The following is an 18,210-nucleotide window of genomic DNA, read 5'->3' as shown; positions in this document are numbered from 1 at the left end:
TCTACTTACCAATGGCTCTCTGCAGCACTGAGTCGGGAGTCTGGCTCTCTGAGGGCCTGATATCGACTCTGTACACTGGCATTCTCCTCCAGATCAGGGCAGGCCTGCAAGACTCCACCCAGAGGAGCAGATGGGGTAAAAATGTAGCCTGGAGAGAACATGGTGTGGGCGCAGGTTTAGGACCTCACTCTATACGTGTTTTGTTCTTTTTTTAAACACTGCCCCAATTGAAATGGAAATGTTTGAAGTCTTTGAACAAATAACCAAAAATGTTAAAGAAAAAAGAGCAGGAAACAGGCAGGGAAGTACAAACTCTTAGCGTTTGATAATTATGCTAAGTGAGGTGGAACCGAATCAATACTATTTCATCAAACGCTTTCCCAAATTGTTTCAGTCCGGCTTATGTCATGGTGTCCTTCCCAGCCTACACGTCAAGGTTCCTCTCATCGTAATCCACTTTTCTGAGACATTCATTATTTCCCTGTGCTCTCCTGTAATAGTAATCATGCTTTTGTTAATTGATCCGCCATCGCTGCTGAAATTGCTATGCTTAAGTGGTTCAGCCAGCATCTTAACACAACAAGACATTGTAAATGATGCTTTTTCTGTAGACTCAGGGTCTGACACTCACACACACACACACACACACACACACACACACACACACACACACACACACACACACACACACACACACAAAGCATGGCTCCAACAATTTAGCATGTGCTCATGCCATCAGTCTGTAGTAGCTATAATATAAACAAATGTAATCAATTTTGTATTATTATTATTATTATTATTATTATTATTATTATTATTATTATTATTATTATTATTATTATTATTATCTGCCCTCAGCTTATAAGTATAAATTTTCCCACAAGGCAATTTGTCCTTAATTTGAACATTTACCATTTACTAAAACATTTGAATTAGAATTTGTGTAAAACTACTGATATTAAGTAATATTATTATAGTATTGCCTTTTCCATTATATAATTAATATTTTTTGTGCACTAACAAAGCAACTTACACAAATAGTCTTTATTTATTTCAAGCACAAATCGTCTCGAAACAAATTTGTTTTTTCCCCAGCTAAACACCAATGCTTTATTTCTCTCATTATAATTTCTGTTTAGTTTGGCATAGATTTGGTCAATTGTAGCATCAAGCAGCATCCTTGCTAATTTGTGCAGTCCATTGTTGGGTAAAAGGGTGGCATTGAGGATGGCAGGTGCTCAAAGGAGGGTGAGAGCTCTTTTAAAATGGTTGCCAAAGCTTTCAAGATGGCTGCCAGGGTGTGAGGTAAAGGGGTGAGGCATACATTAATAATAAATACTAATATCACAGTTTTATTGCTGATATTAGATCAATTCACGCAGTTTCTAAGTATATCATTGTGGATGGCGGTGTGTTGTTGTGGCTGCGTACGGCCCGAGTGTTTTTCCCTTTCTATCCTCGTATCAGAATGCTGTTGAACTTGGCAGTGAACTTCTTGGCAGCAGCAGCTTCTGTGTCATCCAACAATGGGAGCCGCTAACGTGATTCTCTCTCAGTATAGTTGTGTCTGGCAGGACGATTTAACAGCTATGCTTAGGATAAGCTTGAGAGGGAGAGAGAGGGAGAAAAAAGGAAGAGAATAAAGCTAAAAAAAAAGAAAGAAAAGAAAGCGCAAATCACTAGCTTTTAAATGGGGTCTTGGCACCGGAGATGTCCTCATTCAAAATCAAGCCCTTGTTTTTTATGAGCTGTTTTTTAAATTTGGTAATTATTGGAACTGTTTGTTTTTGAATTGTCAATAGCTGAACATGCTAAAAACTGAAGGTGTAACGGAAGATGACGCTTTTGCTAGCGAGGTGTTTGTATTTTGTGTTGCTGTTCTAAAATGGAGGCTGAGCACAAAATGGAGGGTTAGGGGAGGAGCTACGGTGAGGGAGACCAGAACGCCATAGCGATTATGTCCCTCGAACGTGTGACGCGAGAAATCGAATTTAACACACAGCGAGCCAAATGATAATCCCTATGAATCAAATACATTTCTCATTCACAGCCTATCTAGAAATCTCTTGGCTAAGAATTTCGTTTAATTTGTGTGATATGGATGTTCAGCTGCGCAAAAACTCTTTGTTGTAGGCTCTTTCCCTTTCCCTGCTGATTGAGCCACATGTAAGTGTGCTGCCAGGGTTGAAATAACAAAACCTAAAGCTCAGGCTGGCATCCGTTTGGATCCTCTGACGCTCTCGGGTGGACGCCAGGGACTTGGAGCCGGGTGCCGTTCACAGCTGAGCATGTGTCCATGTCCAAAACCTTTTTCTTCCGCTCGCATTTTTCCACCAGGCGCACTTTCCTGTTGTGACTCACAACACTGTGTATTTGAATACATTTTATTTATTTATTTATTGAATGGTATAAGGGTTCTGTAGTTATTTATGATTTTCATGATATTATGAGAGAGCCACACAGTACCATTGATCAGCTGCATTCTGAGATTGGTGTTTATCATTTCAATTTATTAAATGGATTGAACTGCATCAATAAAAAACAAAAGGCAAAATCAATAATGAATGTTTTGCAGAAAAGGCATAAATTGTATTTTTTTTAGTCAGGCAAATTTGAATTTGAATAGTTCCCCGGTTATTAAATTAGTGTTGGTCAATTGTTTGTAAAAAAAAACAAAATTGCAGGATTGTGTGTGTGCGTTTATATTTTTTCATAGTACATGTGTAAGTGCCGTGAGTTTGTTCCATACAAAAATCTGAGAGAAATGACTTAGAGAGAGCCACAGTGTTAGTGCTCTCAGCCGCCTTGGCAAGAGTCTTCCAGTGTGTTACAGACTGCAGCCAGCTACTCTCTGAGAAAGACAGCAAACAGAAAGACTGTGTGTGTGTGTGTGTGTGTGTGTGTGTGTGTGTGTGTGTGTGTGTGTGTGTGTGTGTGTGTGTGTGTGTACAGGTGAAAGTTGGTTGCCAAAGTGAATTGCTGTGTCTTTTTTTCTTTTTGTATCTAACGTCCTGCCAAGACCAGTGAGGCTTTGGTTTTTGATTCTCTAAGCCTGAGGGATGATGGGTCAGGCCTTTCTGCCCACATGGCACGCTGTCTGTGGCTCACCACTCAGATTTTTTTCTTGCCAGGTGCAAATGCTATTCTGCTGTTTATTTATCTGAGGCAGATTTGTTTATTTCCCTAAGACCACAGTGACAAGTCAAGAGTTTGTGTTCCTGATGGAGAGCAAGGCACATTTATCCTTAGTTCCCTGTACTTTCCTAAACGATCCCAGATTTGACTTCTGTCAGTAGTGTTTGTTATTCCGCTTTCCGACGAGGGAGATTTTTCCAGGCAAAGCCCGTCTGAAAGTGATTCAGAAATGTGTCGGTGTTGGCCTTTAGTGTGATTCAATGAAGGACTCAAAATCCCAAAATGTATCAATCAGTGTAGAAACCTAAAAGTGGATGAGCTGCAAATGGAAGACCATCCTGTTTGAGCTCTTCTTAAATCTCTTTCTTACCATCATTTGTTTTCCAATATTTGGAAACAGATATATAGTGAAACAACTTTATGATTAATAAATGTTCACCCAGGCCATAGTCTCTATTAGGACTTATTCAGCTTTCAGAGCCATTTACTAGTGACAATCCATAGAACTAATAGAAATGAATAGCTTTAGACTATGGCCCTTTTAGGGTTCTCAAAAATTCTGCTGTGGCCTGAGCAGGATCTAAGTTTGCCACCTCTGTTCTATAGACAGGTGTGTCCATGTGCCTGACAGCAGCGAGCCCCCATCATGCACCTCACCTCTCCTTCTCTGCAGCTGCAGTCTGTCAGGCTGGCTCTTAGAGAGTGCTGAAATACAGCACATACACACACACACACACACACACACACACACACACACACGCACACACGCACACACACAGACTCTCCACTCAGCCACATTCCTCTCGCCATGTCATGAGGGGAGGGTCTCACGATACTCACTGAGATTAGGTCTCTGGCAAATGACGATCTGTAACTGACAACACTTTTTCTTTTATTCAGTCATGACTCCTCAGACACAGTTCTTCTCCAGCAGGAAATCAGGACTGACAGAGGTCAAACCTGGGCGTTCCTCTCCCCTCACAGCACATCCAGACCCAGAGCAGGGAAAAACAATAGTGGGTTCTATCTGTGTTTTTCTGCTGGAGCGATTGGGACAGGTGGTATCATGCAGTGTTGCGTTGGACGTTTTCAGAGGTTCCCTGCTGTCAGAGGAAGGGCAAACACAGGACAGGATGTTTTTTGTTGTGGTATATGGAGATACTGAATGTGTCTCTATTTTTGCTTGTTTTTGGATATATATTTAGGCTTATCCAAACTTTTTACATGCTTACGTTAATATTACAGTTACTCTCTGTTCAAAGACTGCTACATTGAATGGACTGAGGTGTTCTTTTTAAATGAGTCTTCCTGCTACCTCTCAAAAGAAGTCATGCTTGCAGAGACATCTCTATATTTTTCCACATAGGCTACAGGAGGGGCTTCAATAGGTCAAAACACACATTAGATCCCTGACAAGCCCAGCTTTTCTCTCACAGCCCAACTATTTAGAGAGAGAGAGAGAGAGAGAGAGAGAGAGAGAGAGAGAGAGAGAGAGAGAGAGGAAGACGGATAGAGAGAGTAAATTGAAAGCTGCCCAGGGCTGTATATTTCAGCATATCCCAAGGGAATGCTGGGATCCTGCTTCTCTCTCTGCTTTCCTGGGAAAAGGCCAAGAACTTATTCCTCCCTCCTCCTCCTCGTCTGCCTGCTTTTCCTGCCTTTTTCTAGAAAGTGCAGCTCATATCAGGGAAGCCTGTTCCTAAGAACGGCTCACAGAGCAGCAGAGTTGCACTTAAAGACAGAGAAAAGGAGCACATAGACTTTCCCGGAGAGGAAAACAGAGCACGGGTCAGGAGCTCCTCACAATCTTCTCTGTCTTCCGTCTTGCTGTCTTCACATGGGTCCTGTATTAACTTCTCACATCTCAAACATGTTGGAAAAAAGTGAAGACAGAATTAGGAATTCTGTTTTATTTGTATTTTACTACCATAGTTGTTTTCTTCTTATTATAATTATCTTTATATTTATGAACATGCCCTGCTTCTTTAATTTTTTTTTTAAATATTGTCAAATATCTCAGAAACAACCTGTTGTCAAAGCAATAAACATATAACCATCATTTCCTTAAGAAACTTCTCTTTTTCAGCCTCCCTTTAAGTTAATAATGTAAAAAAAAGGAGAAAAAATGAAAGAAAACTTGTCACTGAAATCCAAAAGGTGTACAACCCACTGTCCTGAAGCTGGTATTCCTGGCTGATATAAAGCATTGACACTGGAGACTCCTTCCATAAATGTGTCACTATATCAAAGATTTTATTTTTAGACTGAGACAATTCCCTGCGTACGAGCTGTGACTATTGAAACAGCATATTAATATTCAGTAACACACAATTCATTTCATCAGAGCTGCTCTGAGTATCTTCTGGCTAGTCAGAATTGAGAATTGAACACCGCTGTAGTATCTCTTTCAGTACAGTCTTAACTCTTTGTCTACTACATAATGATATCTTATATGATAACAAAATATTAAGAATATCAGAACTTTCTTTGCATCCATTAGGTGCCATGGCTTTATTCAATCCTTAATATTGCTGCTTAAATAAACTATTGACTTTTAATATCCATTTATTACTCCATCTTGGATGAACACACACGTGTCAGAACTACTTTTCTTTTGCCTCAAGCGTTTGTTTGTAATCGGTGAGATCTCACTCTACAGATACATTCCAATCCGAAAGGGATGTGTACACATTTCAGGACGTGTCTGTCCCTCCGCTGTCTAGTGTCCCAGTAACAGTATTCTGGCAAAGCTGGAAGTTGTCCCCCAAAAGAGTTCCTTGATTTACAGTTTATAGTGGATTTCTTTGACTTCGGTTTGTTTTAATTATTGTTTATTGATAGTCTCTTTTTTATGGCGTCCGGATCATTTTTGTAGCGGGTGACATTTGCAGGGGGAATAACACAAGTTTCTCTGACAAAAAGAATAATTGAGACTTTGTTCAGTGTTTTTATTGTTTCTTGAAATAGAGTATTTATTGGACCACAGTGATCCTATAATGTCATCGCCAAGAGACCGCAGAATGGAATCCATTTTGTTTTTTTTTCTTTAAACTAACTGAGCTCTCTCTGAGTTTGTCTCGAGCAGAAAAGTTTGCTTCGTCCAGGACCTGAGTGCTCTGTGCTCACTGTTCAAAGTAGATATGATGAGCATTTTGGTTGTGCAGATTAAAGTTGACACGATGAGTGAACACAGGCCATAAGCTGAGAAGTTCAGTTCTATTCCTCACCCTTCAGCAAAAAAAGAGATTCTGGGAGGAAGTGATGTTTTATAAGTGAGCAGGAGAATGCAGTGGGCGGGGGGTTTGGCTGATCTATAGAAGAGAGGCAGAAGGCTCCTGTCTAAACACTTTCCCTTATTAAATATGGCATGACACAGAAACAGTGGGGGTGGAGGTCAAGGTTACTCAAACACTGGACAGAGGTGCGAGTTAACGGAAACAAAGCGGAGAGAGCCAGCGCACTGAACTCCAGCTAGCTCAGAAAGATCACTGAGACTCTCATGTAGTGGTAGTTAAAGTGTGTGTGTGTGTGTGTGTGTGTGTGTGTGTGTGTGTGTGTGTGTGTGTGTGTGTACTACAGAGAAGAACGCTGGTGTGAACACAACACACACTACAGTACATGAAGGGGTAAAAAAAAGCCTCCTTTTCCATTGTATTTGATTTCATATCTTCCTTCTTTCTATCTTCCTTTCTTTCTCTCTTTTCAAAATTTCCACATTTCCAAAAAAAAGTTCACCAATTTCCTTTTCATATTTTTACTCATTTTGCCCTGAGAACATTACAGTTTTGAGGTTCCTCACTTCTTTTCTATAAATGAAAGTCTAAAGGAATGCCAGGGATTTGGAGAGTACACAACATATCTTTCTTCTGAAACAGCTGGCTGTGAGGAAAAATAAGATGGAAAAAAAAATGAGAGATGATACTTGTGAAAACAATGCTACGATCCCTGGAGCTTCACCTTCCATTGATAAGCCAGAAAGGGCCGTTTGTATTTCTAAATTAAGTTTCTGCCTCCTTTTATTGGGCTGCGTGTTCCTGAGGCCGCTGTGTAAAAGGCCTTTTGAAAGTAGGGTTTTAACACACAATTGGATTACAGCGCGGCGAGGCACTTGGTGAGAATGCAGCGGACTGAGGCGGAGGACCTGCGAGAGGTACAGATGGTTTAGTGCATGCATAATCAAACAGGCCAGGCAGGATGTGTGTGTGTGTGTGTGTGTGTGTGTGTGTGTGTGTGTGTGTACAGGCCTCTGAAAGTCCTCCAGCCTGGCCTGGGATGCTAAGAGAGACAGGGGGTCTGAGAGCCTCAAGCCAGGGGCTATAACACTCCAACACAGCGACCCTAATGATCTAATTAGGGAATCAACTCGTTGACTAATTCAGCAAGAACCAAGACATCAGATTCCTAGTACACTTGTGCTCCTGTGCCTGAGGCTTGTGCTCTGGTAAGGAGCTTGTTGCATGGAAGGAGATGGGGCTGATCAGGATTTATCAGCAGCACAGAGACATAAATACATCAGCCAGCACAAGACCTGGGAACATTGTGACCTGGGAACTCTTTTTAACTGCCATGAGAGAACAAAATTAAGTGTAGACAGGGACTATCCCTCCTGTGTCTTTCAGTCTGTAGCAAAAAGAGTGGCTTGTTATGCACTTGTATGGAGGGGGGCAGGAACTGTGAACAGGCCTGTTTATGCATCTATTTAGTCGTTTGTTGTTTAGTGTCTTTTTTTGTGTTTATTTCAAGCGGGAGGCTTTTTTCACCCTCTCGGGCTCTCAGAGGGCCCTCAACAGGGGGTAAATGCAGATGAGACACACTAGGTCTGGGTCTCACGCCTCATTTGCATTTTTAATTAGCGATGGGCAGTGTGTGTGAGAGCACTTGGTTTGTGGAGACTGTGTGAAAGTAGTCCCATGCACACACCCAGCGCCCAGCCCCTGCCCCCCGCGCCACCACGCTGCTTTCACTTATCTCTGGGCTGTTGCTGGGGGGATGCGGCCTTTTTGTGCGATCGGCCCGCTCTCCAGATTGCCTTTGTTTTAAGCTGTTGATGCAGACGGCAGTGCTGGGCTGAATGCAAACAAGTCCTTAAATTGTTTACTTTGTCTAGGAAGGGATGATGGAAGGGAGGGATAAACTTTTTTTTCCACTTGGTGTTTTTCATCTGGTACACCTCTTTTGTTCACTTTATCTGCATTTTTCTCCAATTGTGTTTTAAATCACCTATATCATCGCCTTTTTTCATTGGCTGTTATTTCACTGATTTATGTATAATGGGACAATTGAATGCCTTTGAAAATGAGCTGGAATTGGTTTTTCTGCTTAGTAAATCATGCATACAGATTTTCTTTACGCTAGGAATTAAACGGTGAAACCAACTCAAAAGCATTTTTTTATTTCTGTTCTTCTAGCCCGAAAGTTTTTTTTTCTTAACCTTTATAGACAAACATTGTAAAAGTTGCTATTTTTACTTTTTTTTTTTAGATATTCTATTGTTACTGTGGATTACATTTTTGCTGGCTCTTTCTCTGGCGAGCCCTTACACCCTGAGTCACTGCAGACCTTTCGCTTCAAGTGGATATCTGCAATATTTCTCTCCCACGGACAATTTTATCCGCAGTGCGAGATCAATACTCACCCCTGCATCTAAATCATGCATGGGGGGGTTGAGGGTGGGTCTGGTTCCTTGAGATTTTTGGCTGCAGTAAAAACCATTAAAGAGACAGCATCGGGACCAGGGTGGTTCTTCAGAAAGTCCCTGTAATGCATCTTTGCTTATCGTTGCTCTTGCAGCTAATGGTGCTGTTAACCAGCACTTGTTGGGAGAAGATTTCTCCCATCAAATTTATAGGGCTTTTTTATGAGAGATGCAGCACTTCCAGGTCTGGAGGGTTCTCCATCCAGGCTTATTTCCATAAGTGCTGTGACTGCCAGTAGATCAGCCACCTCTGCCTCTGCCTCTCTCTCCACCAACCTATCTCTCTCTCTTTCTCTTTCTCTCTCTCTCTCTTTCTCTCTCTCTTTCTCTTTCTCACTCTCTCTCTGGCTTCAGCTTTAAGTGGCTCTTGCCAACAGGACGGCGGCTAGACTTCCGATCAGCGACTACAACGTTTTCTCTTGCTTGTGTGTCAAATCTGCTGAGACATTTATTCACAAAACATAAATCACTCCAGAAAGAAGTACATGGTTGCTTCGGCATCTGATCATTCAGTGCAACACCACCGTGGAGCCGAGTGGGCTGATCTATTGGAGTGTGCTCTATAACTTGAGCAAGAGTGTGATCTATAACTCTAATCAGTTTTATTGTTGAAACCCACGCATTACAAGAACATCTGAGCATGCTCAGTGCAGGGGTCTAATAGTCGCATCTATATTTATGCACAGAAAGTTCCTTGTATTCAGATTCGGTTTAAGCAGATGCTTAAAATCGCTGCTTTCAGAAGAGTCCGAGATTGGAGCCCAAGGCCCAAATCACATGTAACTGAGACATACTTTTGTTTTCAGTGTACTCTGCCCTGCTTCCTACAACCGAATAGCATTTACTTCTGATTTCAAAAACCAGATCATGTGAATCATTGTGTGCTTCGCTGCATCGGCGCTTACTGTATCTTATATGTAGTCAATCTCTAAGTGTAGTATATAGAATCATTATACAGTGGCACTTGTATAAAAATGCCAGACTTACCACCAGAACTGTCCTCAATCTAATCTTTGTTCTGATCTCCTGTCTCTCTCTCTCTCTCTCTCTCTCTCTCTCTCTCTCTCTCTCTCTCTCTCTCTCTCTCTCTCTCTCTCTCTCTCTCTCTCTCTCTCTCTCTCTCTCTCTCTCTCTCTCTCTCTCACTGTACAGAAGCTACACAGTCTGAAAGTCCAAACCAGTCCAGTGAAGGAGATGTTAAGGACCAGCCAGAAAATGGTGAGTGTGTTATATGCAGCCATACAAATGAGATGTCTCTCGAAGATTTCTACGCAGCCTCTGTCACTTTTTTTTTCCACCAGCAAGATGTTTAATCTTGAACTATTCCACATTTATCCACCACAGAAAAAGTCAGCTCTCTGGCAAAGCACTGCTTGTGTAGAGCCAAGCATGGGTGATGTCACCAATGAAATGTGAACAGCCCGTTTTCCCAAATGGTAAAATCATTATACTCAAATTAATGCAACAATTACGAATCATTGGTTTGAAAAAGAAACAACTATTTGATTAGCAGGTGCAGTGAAGTGCTAAAATTGCTAAAATGAATGCTAACAAAACTTCATCGGGGCATCAATATAGAATAAAGTATAAAGAAAGTTGTTTCTGTGCAGATGAAGATTTTGACATTGGAGGGTAAAATATGGTCATGTCGTGGAAATGTGGGCTAGTTAAAAAAAAAAGAAGCCATACCAGAACCAACACAGCTTGTTTGCTATCATACCTCATATTTTTCATATCGTTAATGCTGGTCAGTAAAGACAGTAAGGTTCCAGTTACTATTTAGTACAGTAATATGAATGAAACATATGAATATGTTTCAGGCTGGGCTAAACTGGCAACATAGAGCCCTTACACACCAGAGGTTTGAGTTTACAAACTTAAATCAGGATGTACACACACTTTTACAGACTGCCCTGCTCCGGCTCATCAGCTAATAAAGCACCGGACTCATCAAACTAAAATGTTCGGTCTTCTGAAGCGAACATAGAAAGCAGCACTGTGATTAAATAAAGCAGAGCGAAAGATCAGAGCACTTATCCTGCCATGATCTATAAGATCTTGTCTCGTGTGCACGTTTCCCTTACTCTGGACTATAAAGCGCTCGCTTAAGGATTAGTGTACCCACGTCCGGTCTGGTCTGTACAGCTGTTTCTGTGCCCTTGCGAATGTTGGCTCTGCGTGTCCTGTGGCTGCTGTTTACTCAGATTAGAGCAGAAACACAGATGAGTTGCGTGTTCAGCTCCTTCACCACATATGCAGATGACCTCCTTCTCCTCATGTGTTTGTGTTACAGAGGATTCTCCTTTCATTTATACACTTGCACACATTCTCTTTCCCTTATAAAAGTATAAACACTGCTTTTATTTATCTGTTTATTTGATTTCTACGGTTACAAATCATACAAATCCCCTTTATCTGGAGTCTCTGTGGGCGGTGTTTTTGTGACCAGCCAGCTACACAGCATTCACAACTGCACAGTGCTCTTTAATGCTTGACAATTTCCTTTAAAACTATTGTTTCTACTGTACGTAATAAATATGTAGCACAGTTGTCACCATGAGGATCCCGGGCCTGTGTTTTAATAAACTTCACATGGCATTGCCATCTGCCATGAACATGCCATCTCAAACATTTTATTTTAGTTTTGTTTAAACGAATCATATCATTCTCTTCCATTTGAGCTTTGAATATTTGCATTGATCCTGATATCCCTGGTCAGAACTGACCCTCTGACCTGCTGGTGACCTGCTTATCCTGCCACACCTTCACACTACTACCCACTCTAGACCTTATTGTCTCTCAGGGAAACGTGTGATTGCACTCCTTTAAATGTTTTTATTCCTCCTAAACCTTGTCCTTGTAGACTGTGCTACGTGCAATTTTACTCACCAGAATGGCGTGCTCCAGGGTTGGGAGCAGACATTGTACAACCCACAGGCCATTAGATAAGACCAGAGGATATCCCTTCTCCCATGTTTTCCACCACACAGAGTGTGTGTGTGTGTGTGTGTGTGTGTGTGTGTGTGTGTGTGTGTGTGTGTGTGTGTGTGTGTGTGTGTGTGTGTGTGTGTGTGTGTGTGATAGACAGAAAAACAGAGACTAGATAAAAACTAGAAAGTAAAGATAGGAAAACTTTTCATTAAAAGTTGCAGTATGTTGTGGAACAGCATCGATATCAACGGATATCTAACCTACTGTATGTCTGCTGTTTTTTTCTGCTCTGTGTGTATGTGTGTGAGTGTGTGTGTGTGTGAGAGAGAGAGAGAGAGAGAGAGAGAGAGAGACAGAGAGAGACAGAGAGAGAGAGACTGCAGGCCTGTTGCTGTAAGATCGTTGTTTAGGTCCAACGCTGCTGTGAAAGACAAGCCATAGCTCCTCCTATGTGTATGTGTGTGTGTTTGCACGTGTGTGTGTGTGCATGTATATGTGTGTGGAGTGCAACAGTGGACACAGCTGGGAGTGATTATCTATGTTGAGATATAGAGGCCCGGCCCCTTCCCTTGCCTCCTACCGCCCTATACGCAGCACTCTTAGTAATGGCCTCAGTGAACTTAACTGTACTGTACATATGCACTCTATACTGGGTCTCTAGCTCTCTCTCTCTCTCTCTCTCTCTCTCTCTCTCTCTCTCTCTCTCTCTCTCTCTCTCTTTCTACCCCATGTTTTCTCAGTTCCATTGCGTCATCACTCTGTTGTCCAAGTAATTGTGTGCTTCAGTTCTACCCTCTATTATTGTTGTTACAGTATGTACAGCTGCATGGAAACTGTGACTCTCTCTCTCTCTCTTTCAATCTATCTCTCACTTTCTCACACTTTCTCTTTGTCACTTACTCTCTCTTATTTTGTTAGTTTTCTTTTGTTTCTAATCTTTCTTGATGTTTTTCTTTGCCTTTATTCCACCACGTACATGTCGTCCACGTCCCTTTTTACTTTTAGATCCCAAGCTCTTTGGGTATGAGGAGCATCAGTGCAGCAGTGCTCTCTGGAGGCACAGGTTTCTAGCTAATGTCAGCATTTTCTCTCCCAATGAGCTGCGAACATCCCTTGCCGCTTACTTCGTTTTTCCTTTTTTATTTAGAATTCGCCTCATCCACATGTTGTACGTCTCCATATCGGGCCTTCGTTGCTAAACTGTTTCCTGCCGAGGGCTTTTTATGGCTTTTGTCATCATCAAGCAGCACAAAAGCCACATTTAATAACTACATCAGCTCTTTTCATGGTTCTTCTTGAGGCTTCCTGTCGGCTGTACAAAAAGGAGAAAGTGCTCCAGGTGTTGATTTAGCAAGTTCTGATGTTCTGTGCCTGTCATCTTTACTCAGTTATAATAAATCTATTATTTGGATCTTTGAGATTTTGTTTATTTGAGTAGAAAATTTGTGTTACATTATCATTATTATGTAATCATCATCCCAACATTCATTCCAATTACAGACACTGTTTATGTATTTCTCCATCTATATAACATCCCATGATCCGAATCAAATCGATCTGTATGAAAAGAGCCATGATTAGTGTCATGATAACCGTAACTTTGTGATTAGTGAAAAATGGCTTGCATGACATGCACCTGTAACCATAACGATGATGATACCAGGTCTAGTTAATATTGACTAACTATCCAGACCAGGTTTCTGTATAAAGACTTTCATTGTAGCCACGAGGAGCTTTCTGTAGTTTAGAGGCAGAAAGTGGAGACAAGGTGATCTACTTGTACAAATTGTCCGAATGTAACTTTGTAAAAAGGGATGTGGTAACCTAGTGGTTAAGGTGTTGGCCTCCAATTAATCTGCCACTGCTGGGCTCCTGAGCAAGGCCCTTAACCCTCAATAGCTAAGTTGTATAAAAAATGTTTGCTCTGGATAAGTTGCTCTGGAAGGGTGTCTGGCAAATGCTGTAAAAAACATAATAATGACAGAGAAAACTCATGATGTTTGAAATACAATTTGTTTTCACCAACTCCTTGTCCCTAATGTCTTCCTCACTTGTCCTCACTTGCTTGTGACCTGGTTGGTCACAAGCAAGTGACCAAACAAAATACACTTGACTTCATTCAGGCCTTTTTCGGAAAGCCGAAGTTTGGAAACTTTTGTGATCATAAATGTCAACGGCAGCTCCTTATAACAGAGTCTCTTAGAATTACTGGAATTAAGAAATGACTTATCACTGGTCCAGCTAAACAGACTAGTTAAACTTCAGCTACATAATCTATGGAGCTAACAAAAACTGGAACCTCAGGCTTCAGGAGGTACCTGTATGGAAGGAAGGAACATCATAGTGACCGGATAGCTAATTACACAGATTGGTAGAGTCAGCATGAGGAAATAAAGTGTGTATAATCAGAGTGGTGTGGATGATTCACTGGTCAGTAGCAGTCAGAGGATAGGGACCGAGGTATGGGTCAGCTGCTCTCTGATCAATATACACAGTAATTGGGGCCACTGAGCGTCCGCTGGCCCTCGGAGAAACGTCACACTTGTTCATTTTTCTCTATAATCACACACACACACACACACACACACACACACACACACACACACACACACACACACACACACACACACTTTCTTTTTACTGCCCCTGCTCAGGGCCCCTTCAGAAAAATATACATTTCTCTCTCTCTCTCTCTCTCTCTCTCTCTCTCTCTCTCTCTCTCTCTCTCTCTCTCTCTCTCTCTCTCTCTCTCTCTCTCATTCTGTGTGTGTGTGTTTGTGTGTGTGGTTCCACTAGGAGACTGTTTCACTCTGGGGGGATCTGCTCCAGATGTGATCTGCCCTCCACATCACACTAAACAGTCCCTCCATCTATCCCTATTACTTTCTCGTGACAGTGTGAATGACATATATGTCACGATTAATTATAGAATGCATTGATAGATATTGAGTATTTACTGTGTAACTTATCAGTGACTTGGAAAATGTCAGAATGCTCTGGGCGCCTACAAAAATTACGGCATGTTGTCATACCTTGCTGTCAAAATGAATTTCACTCTTTCGATACTATTCAGATGGCCATAAAATCTATGTACTGTATTTGATGCCTTTTAGTCCAAAGAAGTCCTTTGAATGAATTTTCTTAACTGAACTGTGTTCTCTAATGTAGAATTGACTCATAATAAATGCATGTAAAATGTGTCAATCTGTAGTTTCATATTTTCATGTAAACTATGTATCAGTTAAGCATTAAGGAGTGGTCCATTGTACTTTAATCCATTAACAGGTACATGACATTTAATGTTGTGGAACGTTTACAAGACAACTTAGTACCTGGTATCATATGCATTATATTAACTAGAAACAATAATGGCTCTCTTTCTTTAGGTTAAAAAGCTAAAGGAAAGCACCTTGTTGTTTTCTGAGAAGCCACAAAGCAATTCAGCAATTTCTCTGAAGCAGTATCTTTATTGAAGTTGTAGAAGTAGGGAATAAAACAATTGGGTGTTGTTACAGGAAAATAATCGACATCATAATCAACATCAGCAGGAGAGAGTAACAGAAGTATTCCCCAACTGTGATCTTTACTGTAACAAGATGTCTGTCATATTAATGTTCTCTCTTTGTTTCCTAGGACATCTGGGCTTCCAGGACAGTTTCGTTACATCAGGCGTCTTCACCGTCTCCGAACTTGTCCGAGTCTCACAGAGTAAGACCTTTTGTTACACTTCACCTTGTGACGTTTTAATTACTTACTTACTCAATCCACATTTCTACCTTCTAGGGCTTTATTACAATTTACCGAGTTCAGATGTGATAGACAAGCAAAAAGGAGAAGGTTTTATGTATACTCTGTCCTTCCTACTATATTTGAGGTGGCAGTGTAAAAAAAAAAAAAATTCAGTTGTAAATACACAAAGTCCTCAGTTTTAAAGCCTGGCTTTATGAAGGTCATGGCTATGGTTTATTAATTTCTTCTAGAGGCAGGAACATGCTAACAGGACACAATCATACAGTAATACTTCAGATCTTGGGAAAATATATTAGGAATTCAACTAGGCAGGGTATGCTATTATGGGAAAATAATCAAAGACTGGGTGATATCCATAGTGATTCAATTCAAATTCAAATTTATTTGTGTAACGCTTTTAACAATTGACATTGGCTCAAAGCAGCTTTACAGAACATAAACATAGAACAAATGGATAATATAAAGATTAATATAATACAAAAAATTCAAGACTAATATTAAATATATTTAAATGTGTTTGTATTTATCCCCAATGAACAAGCCTGAGGTGACTGAGGTGACTGGAAAGGAAAAACTCTGTTCGATAGTAAAGGAAGAAACCTTGAGAGGAACCAGACTCAAGGGGGAACCTCATCCTCATTTGGGTGACACTGGAGGGTGTGATTATAAATATAAGTCTGATAAATGTTGTACCACATGGAGTTGGCATCTCATCTTAGTATGTTCGAATATTTCATGAAGCAGAGTCCAACTGGAGCTGGTACATTTCTAGATATCTCAGGATCCTCACATGGTTGGCCTCATCTCAGTGAAGGTCCAAAAACTTCACGGCACAGAAGACAATCGGAGCTGGTTCAATTTCCGGATGCCTCAGGATGGGTAGAAGGAGAGAAGCAGTGGAGAGGAATTAGTGTAGTGTTTAGCATAGCGATTAGCATAGTAATATTTCTTAATTATAAATCAACAGTACAGAGTCTCAAGTGGCACAATTCATCCGAGAGGCGTTTGTCGTAGCATCTGGAGATCACAAGTTTGAATCCTGGTAATGACAAAAGTGTCTGTGCTCTCTGAGTGGACAGTTCCAGGTCAATCACAGTGACACAAGCCAATCATGAGTGTCTGTGGGTTCAAATATGTGGAAGAGTGTGCTAGTTGAATCATCTTTAAAACAAGTTAATTAGCTCAAAATTTAAAAGTTACGTCTCTATAATGGGTCTCCAAACTCTGTGTTACAGCATTACCTCTGACTGTTACAAAGTCCAGTGTAACGCTCATTTAAAAGAAAGTTAAAAGTTTTCCATACTGAAATTGTTACATAATACATTCCGATTTTATCTGAGATTTTCTAGTAAGCCTTCTTGATTGACATCCCAGCCGTAATGTCGCAAGTGTGTAGAATCAGGATTGTCCAGCGCGACATGTAAGAACCTGGTGAAATATAAATCCACTGTCTAAGTTTACTTTCACTCTCTAAGCTGCTGTTTGCTAATACTTGAAGAGACCTTTCAAGTGTGAACTTGAACTTAAACTATTTTTAATATAAGCTCTGTGGGTGTGACACGTGAAATCAGAGCCATCCGTGTTAAATCGGCAGAAAAGTTCAAGAGAATGATTCATACGTTTGTATTTTATATTGTGGTCACAAGACCAGCACAAACCTAATGTCACGTCAGACATATTATGCACAATTTGAACACGTTTATTCTTAGTTTTAGTAAATCAGTGTTGTTTTTTATAGATTATAAATGTACCTAGGGAAACAGGACAGTATGCTATCAATGTGTAACAGTCATTAGCTTATATCTCTCTGTCTCTCAATAGGCTGTATTTGCAGATCTCTCAGTATTTCAGTCTTGACTTTTATGCACTTTTACATTTCTAGTTTGATCCACTGTACCATGCAGTCTACTGTTGCACTGCTAGAAAATGTAACCGTGGCAAAATATAGCTTTGTGCAAGAAAAACATATTGTTAGCTTACATCACAGCTCTGTACTCTTCAGCATAAAAGAGTACTTTAAATTATTCAGCCATGATGCTATATAAATGAATAAGGTTGTTATTATTATCAGCACTATATTTATTACTATTCAGCAGCAACAATTGGGATCCAAGCAGTCTCTGTGGCAATAATAGATTTCACATTCAATATACAGTAAAATGTTCACAGTAGTACAGTCTGGACTACATACACACCAGATATCTTATTGATCCGAGGTTGCTAATCTTATCTCACGGCTGTTGGATTCTGATTCATTGCTGACACCGGCGTTTTATATCAGTTTTATATAATCTTACAAAACCTACTGGGATTCTTCATAACGAAAAGTTTTGCAGACAAATAGTATAGATGATAATGGGAATTTCTCATAATTACAGTATTGTTGTATGAGGAGAGAGGGAGCTCCACCTATTGCCTAAAGTTTGCCAAATCAATAGGATGCCATTTGCTTGTGCTATTGGCATTAGTTTTGAAAGACGTTGACACTAAATGGATTAATTGAAATCTAAGTGAGTTGATGATTCCTAGTTGTAAAAATACATTTCATCACTTTTTTTTTTACTGTAGAATCGCAGTTGTTATGTCCCAGAATTTTCTGCTCATTGCCTTTTTTAAAAACACTCTTGGATCCAAGCTTTCCACTACAGACCTGAGGACGAACACGGACAGGACTACAGCAGGGAAAGTCCAGCCCCAGA

General features: G+C 40.6%; 1 protein-coding gene across 7 annotated transcripts in view; it reads left to right on the top strand.

Annotated features, from left to right (window-relative positions):
• Window positions 1-18,210, top strand: part of nfia (nuclear factor I/A) — a 140,958-nt gene that overhangs the window by 79,630 nt on the left and 43,118 nt on the right. For all 7 annotated transcript variants that reach the window (XM_027170050.2, XM_027170053.2, XM_027170054.2 and 4 more), the window contains exons 3-4: window positions 9,983-10,048; window positions 15,395-15,469. In XM_027170050.2, coding sequence (XP_027025851.1) covers window positions 9,983-10,048; window positions 15,395-15,469 — 141 coding nt within the window. The remainder of the gene's footprint in view (window positions 1-9,982; window positions 10,049-15,394; window positions 15,470-18,210) is intronic.

Source organism: Tachysurus fulvidraco, chromosome 2 (genome assembly GCF_022655615.1).
Source record: "Tachysurus fulvidraco isolate hzauxx_2018 chromosome 2, HZAU_PFXX_2.0, whole genome shotgun sequence".
In the NCBI taxonomy this organism is placed as follows: domain Eukaryota; kingdom Metazoa; phylum Chordata; class Actinopteri; order Siluriformes; family Bagridae; genus Tachysurus; species Tachysurus fulvidraco.
This window is presented reverse-complemented; position numbering and strand designations above follow the sequence as displayed.